The sequence below is a fragment of the Echinococcus granulosus genome (genome assembly GCF_000524195.1).
Source record: "Echinococcus granulosus chromosome Unknown EG_S00145, whole genome shotgun sequence".
NCBI lineage: Eukaryota > Metazoa > Platyhelminthes > Cestoda > Cyclophyllidea > Taeniidae > Echinococcus > Echinococcus granulosus.
Window position 1 is genome coordinate 141,448 of NW_020170525.1, and position 15,862 is coordinate 157,309.

A 15,862-nucleotide genomic window follows, 5' to 3' on the forward strand; every position below is an offset into this window, starting at 1 on the left:
CCCTTTTTATATTTGATGTTGTATGACATGCCTCTGGCCAATCAAAAAGGGCCGGCTAATAGCCCGTGTCTGTTCGTAGTTTGTCATTTCTTGAATCATGCGGCCCGACTTTATCTATTGCGGATCATGTTCTTTGGAGTTTCCTTTGTCCGAGCTAACATTTTTCATTGAACACAAACGTTCTAATTGTTCTAACTCCTTGTTTGAAAGTAAATATGAGGGTTTACAGTGCTCTCAATGTGTTCGGATTTTCCATAGTCCGTGGCCCCTTCTTTTTCATGTTCAAAATGACCACGGAATTAAATTGGTGAGAAATCTTAACTATTCAGACAGAACAAGTTGCCAACCAGGTGCTGGGCTAAAAACTCCACTTTTCTCCTATGAGCAGATGGAGTGCTCTGCTAATGATCATATTGGTGGTGTTCGCGATCAGGACAGCTCACTAGCGAACGTTAACCTCGATAAATTTCCACAAAAGATCGGTGAATCAGGTGGTTTGTTTCAGGGACCTCTCGTCACAGCCGCCTCACCATCATCTACATCACCCCAAGTCCCTAGGACTTCGTGTCGAGCCTCCTCAAGTGAAGCTGGAAATTCAGGTCTCAAATTTCATAGCGTTTCATACGCCCCCAACTCATGCAGTACCTTGAATATGGCTTTAAATTTGGAGGATAGCTTGCGCCTTATTCACAAAATTGCCTGCAGTAAATTGGACATGCATCTACGGCAGATGACCTCAGTTGATGTCACCAATGCCTCCTCTTCATATGCTCTCAGTCTTTGCTGTTCGCAGGCAGGTGTTTCGTGTTTGTGTGCAGTCGGTTCTTGCTCCTGCAGTTCAGCTCCACCACCATCATCGTGTCCTCAACTGACGGCATCGGCCTCCTGTCAGACAGACGGTTTGTCCGATCCTCACGTAATGGAAGAGTTCTCACCGTCAAACCTCTTTTCTTTGCCCGATCAGCAGTCGGTGGACCTTGATAAGAGTCCTGTTTCACAAGACTTAGGTTTTATCAATAGTCTTATCCAGCCACCCTGCGTTACCTCCCCGAACAATGATCTATCCTTCCAACCAACTCCTCAACCTATTATCGATCATCCTCCAGCTGATAAGGTTTCTTATCCTCCTAAAATGTTGCCTTTCAGCTGCTCCTTCTGTGGTCGCATTTATCGGCAGAAGATTCACTTGCGTAAACACGTAATGGCCCAGCATACTAAACAGAAACCATTTTTCTGTCCCCACTGTGCTTACACTACGGTAGAGAAGAGTCATCTCACTGTGCACATACGAACTCATACGGGGGAGAGACCGTATATCTGTCGAGTGTGTCACTACTCCTCAACGCAGAACTGCACTCTCAAGTCGCATTACCTACGAAAGCATCCGGAGAGCAAGATCAACTGTGTGACCTGTGGTGGAACCTATATCACAGAACTGGAGTACCAGAACCATCTAAAAAATTGTGGCACTACTTTTGATCGGATGTTGTGAGCTTTTCCTCCTGTTTTACCCCTATCCTTTCCTTCCAGTTGAGCCCTCCATGTTCATCTTGGTACCTATTTTGCATATGATAAAAGAATATCAGGTCCCGACTAAGGGTTTTTACGTGTTTGTTGGTAAGTGCAGGTGTGGATTGAGCATGTGGTTTTAAATTTTGAAAAGCTACCGCGTCTTTTTATTCTTTGTGATCTTTGAGTAGATTGTAATTTACGATCGCGCAAGTAGTTATGGAACTTCAGAAGCTTTCTCTAGGGACTGAAGTATTTTGATCGCTTTTCAAAATTGTCGTTAATTCTTTTTGCAGTTTATTCCGTATGATAGTGGTTACGTCCCAGTTTAACCATAAGTATTTTGTAATCATACGAGGATGGACAAAGACACCTCTAGGTAAATGAGAGACACGGGGTTCTAATTCTTGTGTTAATCTTTGCCGAGAGTCTCCATCACGAAATCCAAGCACTTGGGTTGGCAACTGTGGTAACGAAAGTTAGTCGCTAATTCGACAAAGGTTAGTTAGGGCCTGAGCAGATGAAACAAAGCTATTGGAGTCGGCAGATTCTTCTATCCGGGAAGCCATTTTAGCTGACAATTTTAAAAACTTTTTTAAAAATAGTTGGGAAAACATTGACTTAGTGTAACAGTTTGTACATGGATCTTTTTTTTTGTAAAACGTGGCAAGCATTGAATTTCCAATCCCTCTTTGATGTAAAAGAAATTGGCGGCTGGAACAGAATGCAGAGGTATTGTGGTCTTGTGATTTTGCCTTAACAGTCATAATAAAAGAAGTCCATCATTATTTACAAAGGTTGCTTTTGTTGACAAGGGAGCAGTGAACGATTCAGTGATTAGAAAAGAAGAACAAGGCGGTAGAATTGTATGCCATTCTCATCGTCTTAACTGCTATTCACAGTACCTCTGAGACGGCACCTTTCTCAATTGACCTCATATCCTCCATAGGAAATCTAAAAGGTGATTTCGGTCCCCGCTGAGGGTGTTTTCCTTCCCCTCCCTTTCCCATGTCTTCCGAACTAACTGTTCGATAACCGTATTTTGCCCTTGATGATTTTCCATTTTGTTTAAGAAATGCACCCAGGACTTGGGTCTCGTTGAACTACCTTAAATGACTCAAAATTGCACCTGATTCATTTACTGGGAGGAATTAACCTTTCCTCAACTATTTGTCATTAGCTGAGCTAATTTGTCTATTGTATTGACATGACCATCTGGTAATTTACTCATCGTACATTGTGAAATCAGTTTTTATTCCATTTCACACGGCAAGCACATAAGTGGAAGCAGTTATTTATCTTTGCCTTGGTACATGACATGGGTTTCAAAACTAACTCACTAAAAAATTTTGACAAGTGCATTTGAAGACAGTTTGCTCAAGCGACTCAACAAGTCACGTCTTGCAATCACTTGTACATATAGGGTCCCTTAGGTATTGTTGTTTTGGAGCACTTGCTTTAATCCTGACTTTTTTAACTTTCAATCACCCTTGTCTGGATTCTGCCTTTCGAATTATTCTCTTTAGTTTGCATTATTTCATCCAGCCTCATAATTATGCTTGAATTTTGGAAAAGCTTTGCATTATTTAGTAGAGCAGTTATCGTCCCTGTGACAAAGTCGTTTCCTTACGTCTGTCTTCATCAAACATTCCAGCTTTTTTTAACCGGACAACCAAAAAGATCACTGCAAGTCACTGCATAAGTGACGTACGAGAATTGGAAGCAGAAGAGGGAGTGGAAAAGCTGTATCAGGGCCAACTGGTCTTTTTTAGTACATTAAACACTTCGTAAACAAACAAAACTTGTGTAGCGTCCCGAGACTCCCTGAAGACGAAAGAAGACAAAATACTCGGGCAGAATATATATTCAGCGCAGAGAAGGTGTCTGGGCTACTCGCATGGCCCAAAAGGCCAGCCCACCCAGCGAGGTACAAGGGGGCTAATTCAAAGTCCAAGAGTGGCTCCTCACCAGAACCGAGGGATAAACCACTGTCGTATTACATAGCCTCCCTCCTCTTTTGAGCGTCGTCCCCGGCGCTCCCGCGGGTCAACCTCCCGCGTCAGCCATTACAACGTAGTCAGTGCTGTAAAGAAACACCCACGATCCGACCGTGCCAGTCACCAAATTAGTGCGCAACTGAGGGGATACTTGACCTCAACGTCACTGATCCCTCTTGGCGGCTAGTGTCGCTTCAGTTGTTAATAGCTTTTCTGCAGAACACGGGACTGGGAGAGATGCCAAAGGTGGACGTCAACACCAACCCTTCTATTAGGGGTCATCACCATTCTCCCATCCGTAGCATATGTGCTTCTTCCGCCCCACTAAGGCTTATCACGCAGAAGTGGAAAACCAGGATACATGTCTTTTAAGATCGGGTTCACTTTCCGCTACCACCAATGTAGCGTCCCGAGACTCCCTGAAGACGAAAGAAGACAGAATATGCATTCAGTACAGAGAAGGTGTCTGGGCTATTGGCATGGCCCGAAAGGCCAGCCCACCCAGCGAGGTACAAGGGGGCTAATTCAAAGTACAAAAGTGGCGCCTCACCAGAACCGAGGGATAAACTACTATCGTATTACACTTGCTTATGTGTCTTTCCTCTACGAACTTGTGAATCATGGCTCTCACGAGTCGCGAGGTGAGTAGCTCAAGGAGGTTAACCATTAGCAACACATTTTTACTTATCAACCACAGTTCTCATCTTCAAAGGTGTTAAAAAGGTGTTCGATTGCGTTCTGCAAAATGAGTACAATGCTGTTTCTGGTTATCTTTAGGTGAGGTACGTTTCGTCAGCATCCTACAGTAATTTGTCAGTTACGCTTCAATTTTTACCAAAGCAGTTTTGAAACTTGTCTTAGATTTCCACATCGCTGTACATCTTAATCTGCCTCTATAGTAAATTTACATCTCGCATGTGCGAAAAATTTAATTTGATAGACTGTAATTTACATGCAAGTTTTAGGGTTATCCACTGTGGTACTTTGTGAGAGGCAATTTCGAAAGTTCTGCATCTTCGGGAAGTGATGCAGTCTCCACGTCTTCTTCACTGCCTGCAAAGTTGTGATGGCCCTTATGAATGGATTGGTTTCTTGAAGGCTCTGCCCAATTTCCACCAACGAATTCTCATTTCAGTGTATGGGGTGGAAAATGTTAACGTTAATATTTTACAGTAGAAATAATTTGAATGCAGCTAAATATCCCTTTTTGAATAACCACTTATGCAATCAGGATTTCGAACTATTTGCTAATACCTAAAAATGAATAATACTAGCATTTTTCAATAGCTGTACTTCACGAATCCTCCCATGTAAAACATATTTGTACGAATATACCTTTCAGGTGACAAGCAGTGAATTAACACCAAACTTTTGGCTGGGCGGATCTCACCGATCTCCAAGAATGGGGCGAACTCATCTATATACTCATCCATAATACGCAAATATAGGATGCCTTCCTCTACTCAATCATCCCAATCTGAAGTCGGAGGTGGGAAAGGGAAACAGTGAAAGTATTACACTATAATAATGCAATTTCAGTTTCGCGAAAGTGATCTCACCACCGTTTTTTCTCAAGTTCGCCCACCACTTCTAATTGAATGAATAAATTTACGTTTCAATGGAAAAGGGGTCATCCTGGCTTCTGCTTGGTAATCGTGATGCTGTTTTGCGGCACAAAAGCAGATTTTGGAGAGCTACAAGTTATTAAGTCAAGTTCAATGGCCTAGAGCTGTGTTTCATCTTGACCTCAACCCAGCAGAGCTTGCAAAACACCAGCACAGTTGTCTGTGTCTAACACCAACTCACTGTTAAAAGTGTGCTAGCATTTGCGGGGCCGGTCAAAACACAAATATTCTATCCACATATACATGCCCATCCACAAAACAGGGCTGACAGTTAATGTTTACCAGTGACTACTTTTTTTGTCATACTGATCCGGTGCGTAATCACGCTATTTTATGTGGAAGCAGTCGGGGATCTTGTCTACGGAAACAGAGAGTACTACTTACAAATCCACTTTATGCTTCCAAAAATAGACGCATACTTCCACATAAAACCTAAAGTGTTCCTCTGATTGCCTTATCCTTCTATTGTGCCTTGTTTATATGAACGGATTTCAAAGTACTTTTTAACCACCTTATCGTTGTAAATTTGCACTATAGCGGCGTGATCTCAGCGATGGGTAGATCAACCATGACTGGGAATGGTGACGGTATTGTAATTTTAAGTTAGGAATTGTAACACGTTGGCTGTTTAACGCTCGTTTTTAGCAAAGGGGCCACTTTAGGCCTGCGCCATTGTACCTTCGCTGGGTGGGCTTGGCCCTGAACCACACCAGTGGCTCCAGTCCTTTCACAAGTTGACAATACGAATTGTACCCGAGTATTATATCTTCCCTCGTCTTCAGGAAAGTCTTGGAGTGGCGGCGAAAAGCAACTCCTCTCTTAAAGGACATCTAATCTGATTTCCATTGCTGCGTGATAAGCCCTAGCGAGGCGGAAGAAGTACATCTGTGACGATCCATCGCAAAAGGGCTGGAAATGACGTTTGCCTTTGGCGATTTCCCCGGTTCCGCGTTCTGTAGGAAGGTTATTAACAAAGAAAGTGGTACTGGCCATGAACGGTCTAGAAAAGTTTTGCTACAGAGCTGCCCACTGTGCCTGAATGAAGGATAATCGCTTCTTGTTTTCCCATCGAAGTAATGGCTTAATGGGCAACACCCGGTGAGACAAAAGGAAATCTGATTTACATAAACACCCTGTTAATCGAAATCTTTTCAATTATTTCAATGTTGATTTGTGTTTATAGCCTAAATAAGGCTTACCTTAAAGGAATATACAAGATTAATTTTATTTTGTCCTTTTTTGAAGATACTATAAATGTAATTACATAACTACATGGTGGCAATGGTACCGGGGCGCTTAGAGTTTCATCTATTTCTTCTAAACTGGGTAAATGTTTAGAAATTTCCAGAAACGATTTGATGACTTCAATTGTTGATTCGAAAAAATGGCATTTCAGACTTCCGACAACACTATCCAATATATTTATGACAATAAAAATGATGCGCTAATTCATGTAAACGAGCATCTTTGATTCAAAACACGGCTGAGTTATGCGTGACAGGATTTGTCTTCAAAATATGCACTTGGACAGGGAATTTACATGGCAGACAAATGACTTCCGGTGCATAGAGATCACCGGAATAAGGGAATGATCTACACTTACGACGAACAATTAGTTCCCCTTATTCCAATACAGGAGCTTGGAGTTGAAATTAAACTGGAAGTGTGGATTCAGGGAGATGGGAAGGTTCAAGACTACCATAAATCAGAGCAAGGAGTGCAGAGAAAATCGAAAGATTTACTTACCAGAGTCGCACAGTTTTACATGTTACAAAAGTGGCTAAGATCATGTAGACGAGGTTGAATAACGGTGGGTTGAGCATCACTTGTCTAGACGCAAGTATCAACCTTCTTCATGGCCACGCATGCAAATGGGATCGTGATCCCACAGTAGTGCATTTCATGTTGACGCCTTTTTACGCAAAAACGGAACGGTATTTCTCTAGCTGATGATGCTACCCTTCATACTATACTTTTCGCCTTTTAAAAAAGAAATTAATCAAATGGGTCCTAAGAAAGCTAAATTTATTCATGCTTTCAGTACAGAGCACTAGATTAATGAAAACCATCTTAATTTAGTGGGAAATGCCGTGACTCGGGGGTTATTTTCACATTTATTACGGTTCATTCTACTGTGTTCAGGTAACTTCACCAACAATAATTGCTTAAAATGTCTGATCATTCTATAAAACCATGTTAAACGGGTTGTCAAATTTTTGGTAGCTGCAATCTCTACATACAGAAAACTACTGCTCATTAAGTAATTCAAACTTTTATTCTGGAGAAAATTTAACTAACACGCGAGTGACTAGATCAAATATAAGAGAAGCTGTGCAAATGGACCAAGGACCAAGGTTGTTACGATACTGTACAAGCGGAAGCTCCTTTTAAAGATTTGTAGTTCTTGCTCATTCATGCAACGCAGTCATCTCATCATCTCAAAAGCTCGTAGCATTTGCATTCCTAAAGTGCCTTTTTTCTCGCTAACCGCTCCAACTTTCCTGAAATTCCCCATAAAATTTGCGAATTCCTAAATACCTAATTCCTGCTAAAGTAGGAGAGTGTTCGGCTTCAAAGCTATGCTGGTCTCCATGAAATAGTCTTTTATAGAGAAGTGCATGATGGGTGCTTTGCTTTCTCACCAGAAATTACACAGTATACAACTGTCAACTCTTCCACCCATTTCTGAAAGTTGCTGATTTTTAATTACTCCTGATTGCACAACTATCGTTAACTTTAATAAAAAGTACGATGAAATCCAGGTTTAACACTTTGTGCTGTCGTAGGGGTTGAACGAAAAATGTTATCATATTTAAAAATACTAGGATCACCCAGCCCAATTTAATGATTAGTGGGACAAAATTTCACTTCCATCGTGTTAAAATGGAACTTTAATGATCACTAACAACTTTTTGGGTGGATTCAAACTATGGTAAAGAGTATAACGGATTGAATAAAGCAATCATAATGGAGGCAAAATTTCCCCACAAAAAGGTATCTTTGTTCGTTAGGAGTAAAGTGTTAGGTGAATAATCACCATCAAATTTTATTTAAATTCGGATAGAGAGAGGGGAACTTCAGTTTTTATTTGTAAGCATCTGAATTCTGGAGTGTCTAGAGCTGCAATTACTGTTTCCATCCTCCAAGACCGTTTTGATTGGTACATTTTAAAAAAATTCGCAAGCATATCGGAGCACGTAGCGGCTTGCATTCACCTTTAGTTCGGCACAATGAAGTGTAATTGGGAGCAAGTAGAGACGGCTTTAAGTTAGCCTTTAAGTCAAAAGATAAGGCAATGAAATTCTGACTTTAGGCCAAAGTAAGGGATCAAAAGATCAGTGAATATTCAGGACTCACAAAGCGCAGACATGATTCTACATGACGTCTTTTGGTACAGCTAGTGTAAAAGAATCCATAAATAACCCCTCAAGATTGCATCGCATATACCTTCGAGCTTTGTCAATAGCTTTACTAAGCCTAAGATACGGTAGAGCAGACCAAGCAAGCTGATAGCTGATAACCAGTTCATGCAGTGCTCTGGAAATTGTTTAGAAGCTTTGATTTAAGCAAGCAGATATAAGAGTAAAAAAAGTAGTATACTTGAAATGCAACACCACATTTAATCATCCCTCCCAAACTGAAGCATAAGTAAACACACAAATTGATACACAAAATTTTCAAACGAATATTAAAAAGATGCTTAAGATTTATCCCCAACTTTAAAAACGTATAATAAACGTGGTGAGAAGAGTGAAAATCCCAAAAAAGATGTTTGTAGTGTTTCATAAGGTGTTAAACAATTAGTCAAACCCAATGACTTAGTCTAAGATGTGTACATTGGGCGTCACATTGATCACAAATCACTTTCGTCATCATAAAAATCCAAAAAGTTAATAGACTGTTCTTTGGTTACCACACCATTTGGTGTGAAATTGTACTTTGAGTAGGTGCCTTCCGATGCAAGGACTAAAAGAATAAGACAGAAATACATTGGCTACTTAATTTGGGGAAAAAGTAGAAGAATAAGGGCGATGTTTTTCATCGCTCTTGATCTCACCAATCAAGGTATCTGGATTGGATGGACTAAATGCACAGATGACTTTGAATTTGGTATTCAATGAGAAGCGTACATGACTGAAGGTGGAGAAGAAGTATCGCGGTAATAGGCTAGCCGATCTAGAGGCAGGAGAGAAAAAAGTTCGAAATTAATGTTACGTGAAATATCCATCAAAATCCCTGTGTAAAACTTTAACTCATCACATTACACAAGAACACAATAATCCCCAAACAAAAGGATTTGCAGAGCTTGCAACCGTGTTGTTACTTATCAAGGATACTTAAGCTTTATGGAAACTTACGAAGACAAAAAGAGCGATTCACTGGATGTGGCTGACACCATCCATGCTTTTGTGGTAAGTTCAACGATACCACAGAAGGGGAAGGTTATCTGTTATGCGTCAAACTGCATCGTGCTTAATCTTCAAATTCAGTGAAAAATAGGGCGAATCCACCGAACAATGTGGGAAAAGTGGCGCAAAAGAGCAGAACCATAAAGATGGTCAGCAGAATGCCTAAGAGAAGACTCAATGCTAAAATTATGCATGACAAAGAATAACAGAATGGAAATGTACCTCTAACGTAGATAGATTTGAAAAAGTATCACGAAGAATCCAGGCAGGCAATTTGGAATCATCAAAATAGGTAGTTGGAAGGAGCGACTAGGAAGACGTTAAAAAATATTTTCCAGTGCCATTGAAATCAAATTGAAACTTGCAATTCTGATGAAATGCTATTCTGGAGCTAAAATGTGCTGAACCCAAGGGAAGAAAATAACGTATGAGCCAACTCGACTTCCATATAGCACATTATTAATGTCGAGGTCAAATTTCCTCTAAATATAATAAAATACGCGACACAAGGTTACCGACACAGAGAAGCTGTGCATCCAAACAATCGTCTAAATGAATTGTTAAATGACTCCTTAGTCCACCTCATTGTCATATTCTCAATGGGTGATCATACCACTAAATGGAAGCTGCTTAAAGATAGACTTCTTAAAAGTCCCCGGGGGTCACGTGGACTTGACATTCAGAATAAATTGTTCGGAATCCAATTAGACAAGGAAGAGAGCCTCAGATCAAAGGAGACTCCTCATGAATCCAACCGACGAATTCAATGGCGCAAATAACTCGACTCAGGGTTTGTAAGGATAATTTAAATTCCAGTCTAGGACATAAGGAGCATAATCAGCGGCATTTTTAGAATGAACTCCACTAAAGCGAAAACCACAAAGCATATCATTTGCAAAAAAACGCTGCGGGAAATGAGAGATGCAAGCTTTCAAAGGAAAAGATTGAAGCTATCTCGATTTTAAATGTCATATGATTTCAGGCTTAAACAATCATGCATATGGAGTGCGTACGGTATGTAGTAGAAGTTTCAAATCAAATTTAACCATACAAATTTCTCAGAATTTTATTGTTCACATCTTGAGACCATTAAAAAAAGACAAATTTAGCAATTCTTGAATTTGCAAAGTAACAACCAAGTAAATCACTCCGACAATCTAACATCCAATGAACAGATGAGATAAAGCCAATTACCATGAGTTAGACTCAGTTCATAACAAAAAAATCTTACGCGAAACAATCACAAGTAACAGGCACACACAAACATTTGTGCCCGGTGTCTGTATGACGTTTTTCCCATTTAAAAGTAAGTTATCCTAAAGTAGATATCGTGGGTTCATTAGGGTGCAACATTTCTTTCCTAGAGGCCAAAAAAATCGGCAAATCTTAGGCCGAAATTTTGCTAATATGCTAGGAAGTATACAATTATTATTCTGATAGAATAACTAGACAACCGTAAGAAACTTATAAGGCGCAATATCCACTCTCTTGGTTTTCCCCGATTTTCAAGCATGAAGAACACCACAGTCGCACATGAGCATGCGCAGCAAATGGGAGTTCGTGCACTGGAGACCCTACTGACAGAAGGTAATGGACTTATAAGGCGCTCGCTAGGATACAATAGAGTTAAATTAAGGTAGACGAAGGGATAATTAGCAATAAAGGACCAAAAAATATTCATTTTAGAAGTCTTGTTAGACCGTTAGGTCTCAAACATACAGTAAACATTTGAGAAACGACCACAATTAAGTTCATTACCAGTAATCGGTTACGGTTGTTAAATTGATAGCATTTCCCGTAGAGAAAACGAAGAAGAACAGAGACTATAAAATACCAGTCATTCCATCCCGAAGACTCCAAGTCTTAATCACATAGTCTTAATGACATACCATTTAAACATAAATGGTGTAGGATTGTGCTTCCAAAGTGATGAACTAATTCCCTTGGCAATTTGCAGAAGTAGAGAACTCATATAACAACGTATCAAGTCTTGGGCGACTGACAAATAGAAATGCTCATAAAAAAACGAAAAACTACTAAGCCTCAGCAACCAGGTGAGACAGTAAGTTAAAAGCAGATTTATCACTTTAGTCAATCAGCATATTAGGCCTCGACAACAATATGCTTGCTCCTGACTACCTACTCAACGGCTTAGCCACTAGTAGGGGTTATGAATTTCAGAATCAACAGGCTAGAAGAAATTGGATAATTGTTTGATCTATATTTCGGAAGACCCCATTTTACTCCTTAAGAAATAAAACATTTACACGCCACTCATTCAAGGGCTACGCCACCATCAATAAGGCGCAGAGTATACATCGGAAACCACTGATTTCATGTATAAAACGCTTTTGCTTACTGCATCCTAAAATCAGCAGTCGATAGACCGTTCGCACTAATTTGTTGGATTCAATGCTCACAATTAATAGAATAATTCCACCAGCGGAAAGGTCGCAAAGATATCAAGCGAATTTGACGATTGCAGTTTGGGAGCGTAATGGGAGATTAAACAACATTAAGGCTTCAGAGAAAGCTGAAAGAACTCACCGGCCAGCCTGAGCCGCTTGACGTGTAAAATCCTGACCCAGGGGCGGACGCCTCGAGCTGGCCGCACCACTTCCGCCACCACCACCGACACCGCCAGCGGACCAGGACGTCCCCTTCTCAAGAGGGTCGAGGAAGAAGATGTGAAGGGTACCATGATCGCTGGCGACGGCCAGACGACGTGTAGTGAAGGCGGTGGCATGGTCGAAGGCTATACAGGTGATAAATGCGGCGTTTGAGCCCCGACGCAGCTCGTAGAGGAGGTCACAGGAACGGGTGTCGAAGACGCGGACGAGGGTACCACGCTGAGAAGCAGTGGCCAGTTGTTCTCCATCCGCGCTCATCGTCAGTGCTACCAGTTGATTTTGATGAGCCGACACATGATGTGGTGGTGGCGCCGTCGTTGTTGATGCAGTCAGTGGTGATGTAACTAGTGTCACCATACCCACACGCCGACCGGGGAAAGCGATAATGGGATTCTCGGGATTCTGACAGACGTGACAGAGACCTTGGGGATTTGACGCTGTCTCCGCCTGGTAGAGAAGCTCTGGACATGAACCGAAGGTGTAGATCTTTACTGCGTTCACGAAAACCACAACGATTCTGGATTTGAACGGAGTCATCAGTAAGGTAATGTCACAATTTCAAAGGAAACTAAGCTCTTAATTGCTGAAAAACATAGAAATTACAGTTAGCATATCTGCACTTAAAACTGGCCACTGAATGTGCAATCTTCGACGAAAATCAAATAGGGAAATAGAAGTGTACTCAACAAGAGACTTTGCCCTTTCACCGATTGGGTTTCAAGCAGGAGTTCAGAGAAATTAAAAAATGTGGGGAAAACCAATCAATGCGCATCTACTTTCCAGCACCTTAATGTGTTTATTAAATAAAAGTCAATGAATGATATGCCACAGCCATATAACTCACAGATCTTTGCGAAGTCTAACGGCACGAACATCACTTCCATAGGTGAGTTCAAGAGTAACTTTTTGTTCAACACCATCCCACACCCAGGCGGTGTTGTTGGGTATCATTGACTGACGTCCCCCGCCAAGAAGACCGAGAAAGCTGCTGCGGAGAAGCATTTCAACAAAACCAACCCCAGAGCCCTCACAAGTGTTGAATTCTAGAGGGGTTAATGAAAAATTGGAAGCATTGAAGAATGCCCAGCGAAGGTGACACGATACTGAGAGTAAAGTGATGAGCATTCATCAGTCCTGAAAGTTGAATGCGCGTAAACTTACCACAATTTTCAAGCTGTTTTAGTGGGTCGGTATTATATATTCGAAAGCCATTTTGCAAGCCGACTGAAAAACATCCTAGAGAGAGCTCACATGAGTATAAGTAACTAACCATAGTCCTGATTGAAGCCTATGAATGTTATTGAACTATTTCCGCTTTCACAGGGTAGAACGCGAATAGACATTGGTCGCACACTGAAATACAACACCTCAACGCTTTAAATGAACGCGCTATACTTATAGTCTGGAAAACAGTAAAAGTGCTGAAGATAACTAAGCTTTGTAATTCAAAGAAAAAGATGTTTAGAACTTGTCCGTATTTTACAAATTAAAGCGGGGTAAAATGAATTGAAAGATATTTCTATTTGAAATACTGCCTGGGTTTTCCTTGAATCCTGACAGGTTTGTGTGATAAGACGCTAATACGTTGTTTGTTTGTCTAATTTCCAGCTTTGATGTAGAACCACTTTTGACTTGGCTACTATATTATACCAGGTGGGCTGGTCTTCAGGCCATGCCAGTAACCCAAATAACTTCTGGAAGTCTCGAGGCGCTACAAGACTGGCATCAAAATCACTAAATTCAAAAAAGCTTCTTCAGTACTGTGATTAGGCCAAAAAATTGTAACCTTTGTTGTTCTGTTTGCATTTTTCTCATAATCGCACACACGGCACTTCGCTAAGACAATGCTTTCTGCTTCAAATTTGGTTCTGGCTCCCATATTTGCACCAAAACTCTTAAAATATTATCACCGATCCAAAAATAGATAATCTCCGACGCTGAAATCTTAGCGCAAAAAAATAGACATTAGCATTGTGAAGCCAGACGCATCGGTCTCCGATTTCCTATTCCTTACGTTCTTAGACAAGCCCGGTTGATTCGCTTTGGACATCTTTATTAAAGGTGACAAGATGGTGAGGGAAAATACAGTGTTCAAGAAGGAGAGGAGCTGTAGTCACTAGGTACGGGGGAAGACAATCTGACCACGAGATTCCAATTTTCTGCTTGCCTCCTCACTGAAAGGTCTATTAAAACAACATAAGTATTGCATCATTATCTTACAGAGAAAGTCATTTTCTCCCCTTTTTTAGTTACCAAAGCAATCATAGTAAGTATTTCAGCACACTAAGACGCAACTGATTCCTGCAAGTCTGTCTTCCACCCAAAACCAACTGTAGAAGCATTCACTCCCCCCCTTCACCAACACATCACTTACGCATCGCCAGAAACCAATGTCTAGTTCTATATTTCTGCAGGAGTTGAGTTGCACTGCTAACTACCTTGACTGAAATAATCTGTGTACCATTTTTAGGTAACCGGATAAATTAACGTAGAAAAATATAAACCATTGCGCTCACGTCAAAGGGAATTTCATATCCACTGTACTTGTGCACAACATCCATTCGCTTCAAAACGACCACCTCGTATTAGTAAGATACTTTTTTCGTAAAAAAATCAAGTTCAAAATGAATATAAGACATGAAGTTTTAACTGAATACCCTTGGAGTATGATGCACTAATCACAGTCTGGCTTGCTACCCTGTGGGCGTTTGTTTTTTTTTTCTGTAAGGCAAAAGAAGAGATCATAATATGTGATATATCAGAGCGAGATTGAACCTAACCTTCCACTTACCCAACCCAGTAACTAGATTATCCAGCTGTACAACCCTCTTCTCCATATCGCTCACATTCTCCAATATTTTATCAAGCATTTCCAAATGCTTAGCTAACACTAAACCTAAAATGAAAGGAAAATGAGGTCAGGTTTCTATTCAGATGATACGTCTTACCTTCGGTTCATCACTAAAATTGCTACGTGAGTGAATTTAAATGGCGAAGACCGTTCTGAATCATGTTAATCATAAGGTCCAAGTAAGGTGAAAATACTTGCATTGCTCATTGACTGGGATCATCTTTTCCTTGAAAGATTTAGTAGCCTCTGCAATCTTCATATACTTATTGTAAGCTGCTGTGTTGAGATCATTAAGGTGAGATATCCTATCGGCATTTACTACAAAAAAGCATGGAAAAAGAAACGTCGTGTTGAACTAATATTGCAGTAGGTTAACCACTGATAAATAGGGCTGTCTTAGAAGGTAGTGTCGATTATATCAAGGAATTATTGAACCTGTAAAATGTTGGAAAGAGTAGTGATGAGAAAGCAAACAACTTTAACCATGACGGTGACTTCGCAATTGTGTAATGCATCACTCTAGGTAAATTTAAGGCATCTTAAGGTATTTCGGAATCTCGATTACTAGTGATAAGTATACAGAATAAATTTAGTGAACTGCAGCATCGTAAGTTTTTGCCAGCTTTCAATGGATAGGTCTTTACGGGTTAGACAACCAACGAAGTGGACCGTATGGGTTCATGGTAAATTGGTGTTTTTGTCCAACTCAGAATGTAAGCCCAAGTGTCCATTTTGGTTAAAGTATAACAGAAAGAGGTGTAATTTGATCAAAGCAGAGATGATTTTAAATACATCAAGAAAAGGGTACAAAAGTGCTTGCCGGAAAGTGCCCTTTGAATGT

General features: G+C 40.6%; 2 protein-coding genes across 2 annotated transcripts; one reads left to right on the forward strand and one right to left on the reverse strand. All coding sequences in view use genetic code 11, as the record gives it.

Annotated features, from left to right (window-relative positions):
- Positions 1-388: 388 nt before the first annotated feature.
- Positions 389-2,490, forward strand: EGR_09377 (Transcriptional repressor CTCFL; the record flags this gene model as incomplete). Its single annotated transcript, XM_024498626.1, has 2 exons — positions 389-1,488; positions 2,412-2,490. 2 exons carry the CDS (start codon positions 389-391, stop codon positions 2,488-2,490), a joined length of 1,179 nt encoding a protein of 392 aa, XP_024346965.1.
- Positions 2,491-8,984: 6,494 nt separating this feature from the next.
- EGR_09378 (WD repeat domain phosphoinositide-interacting protein) lies at positions 8,985-13,513 on the reverse strand (the record flags this gene model as incomplete). The annotated part of the gene is made up of 6 exons (XM_024498627.1): positions 8,985-9,097; positions 9,189-9,307; positions 12,088-12,687; positions 13,015-13,213; positions 13,332-13,394; positions 13,441-13,513. The coding sequence occupies 6 exons, from the start codon at positions 13,511-13,513 to the stop codon at positions 8,985-8,987; spliced, it is 1,167 nt and encodes a 388-aa protein (XP_024346966.1).
- Positions 13,514-15,862: the final 2,349 nt, after the last annotated feature.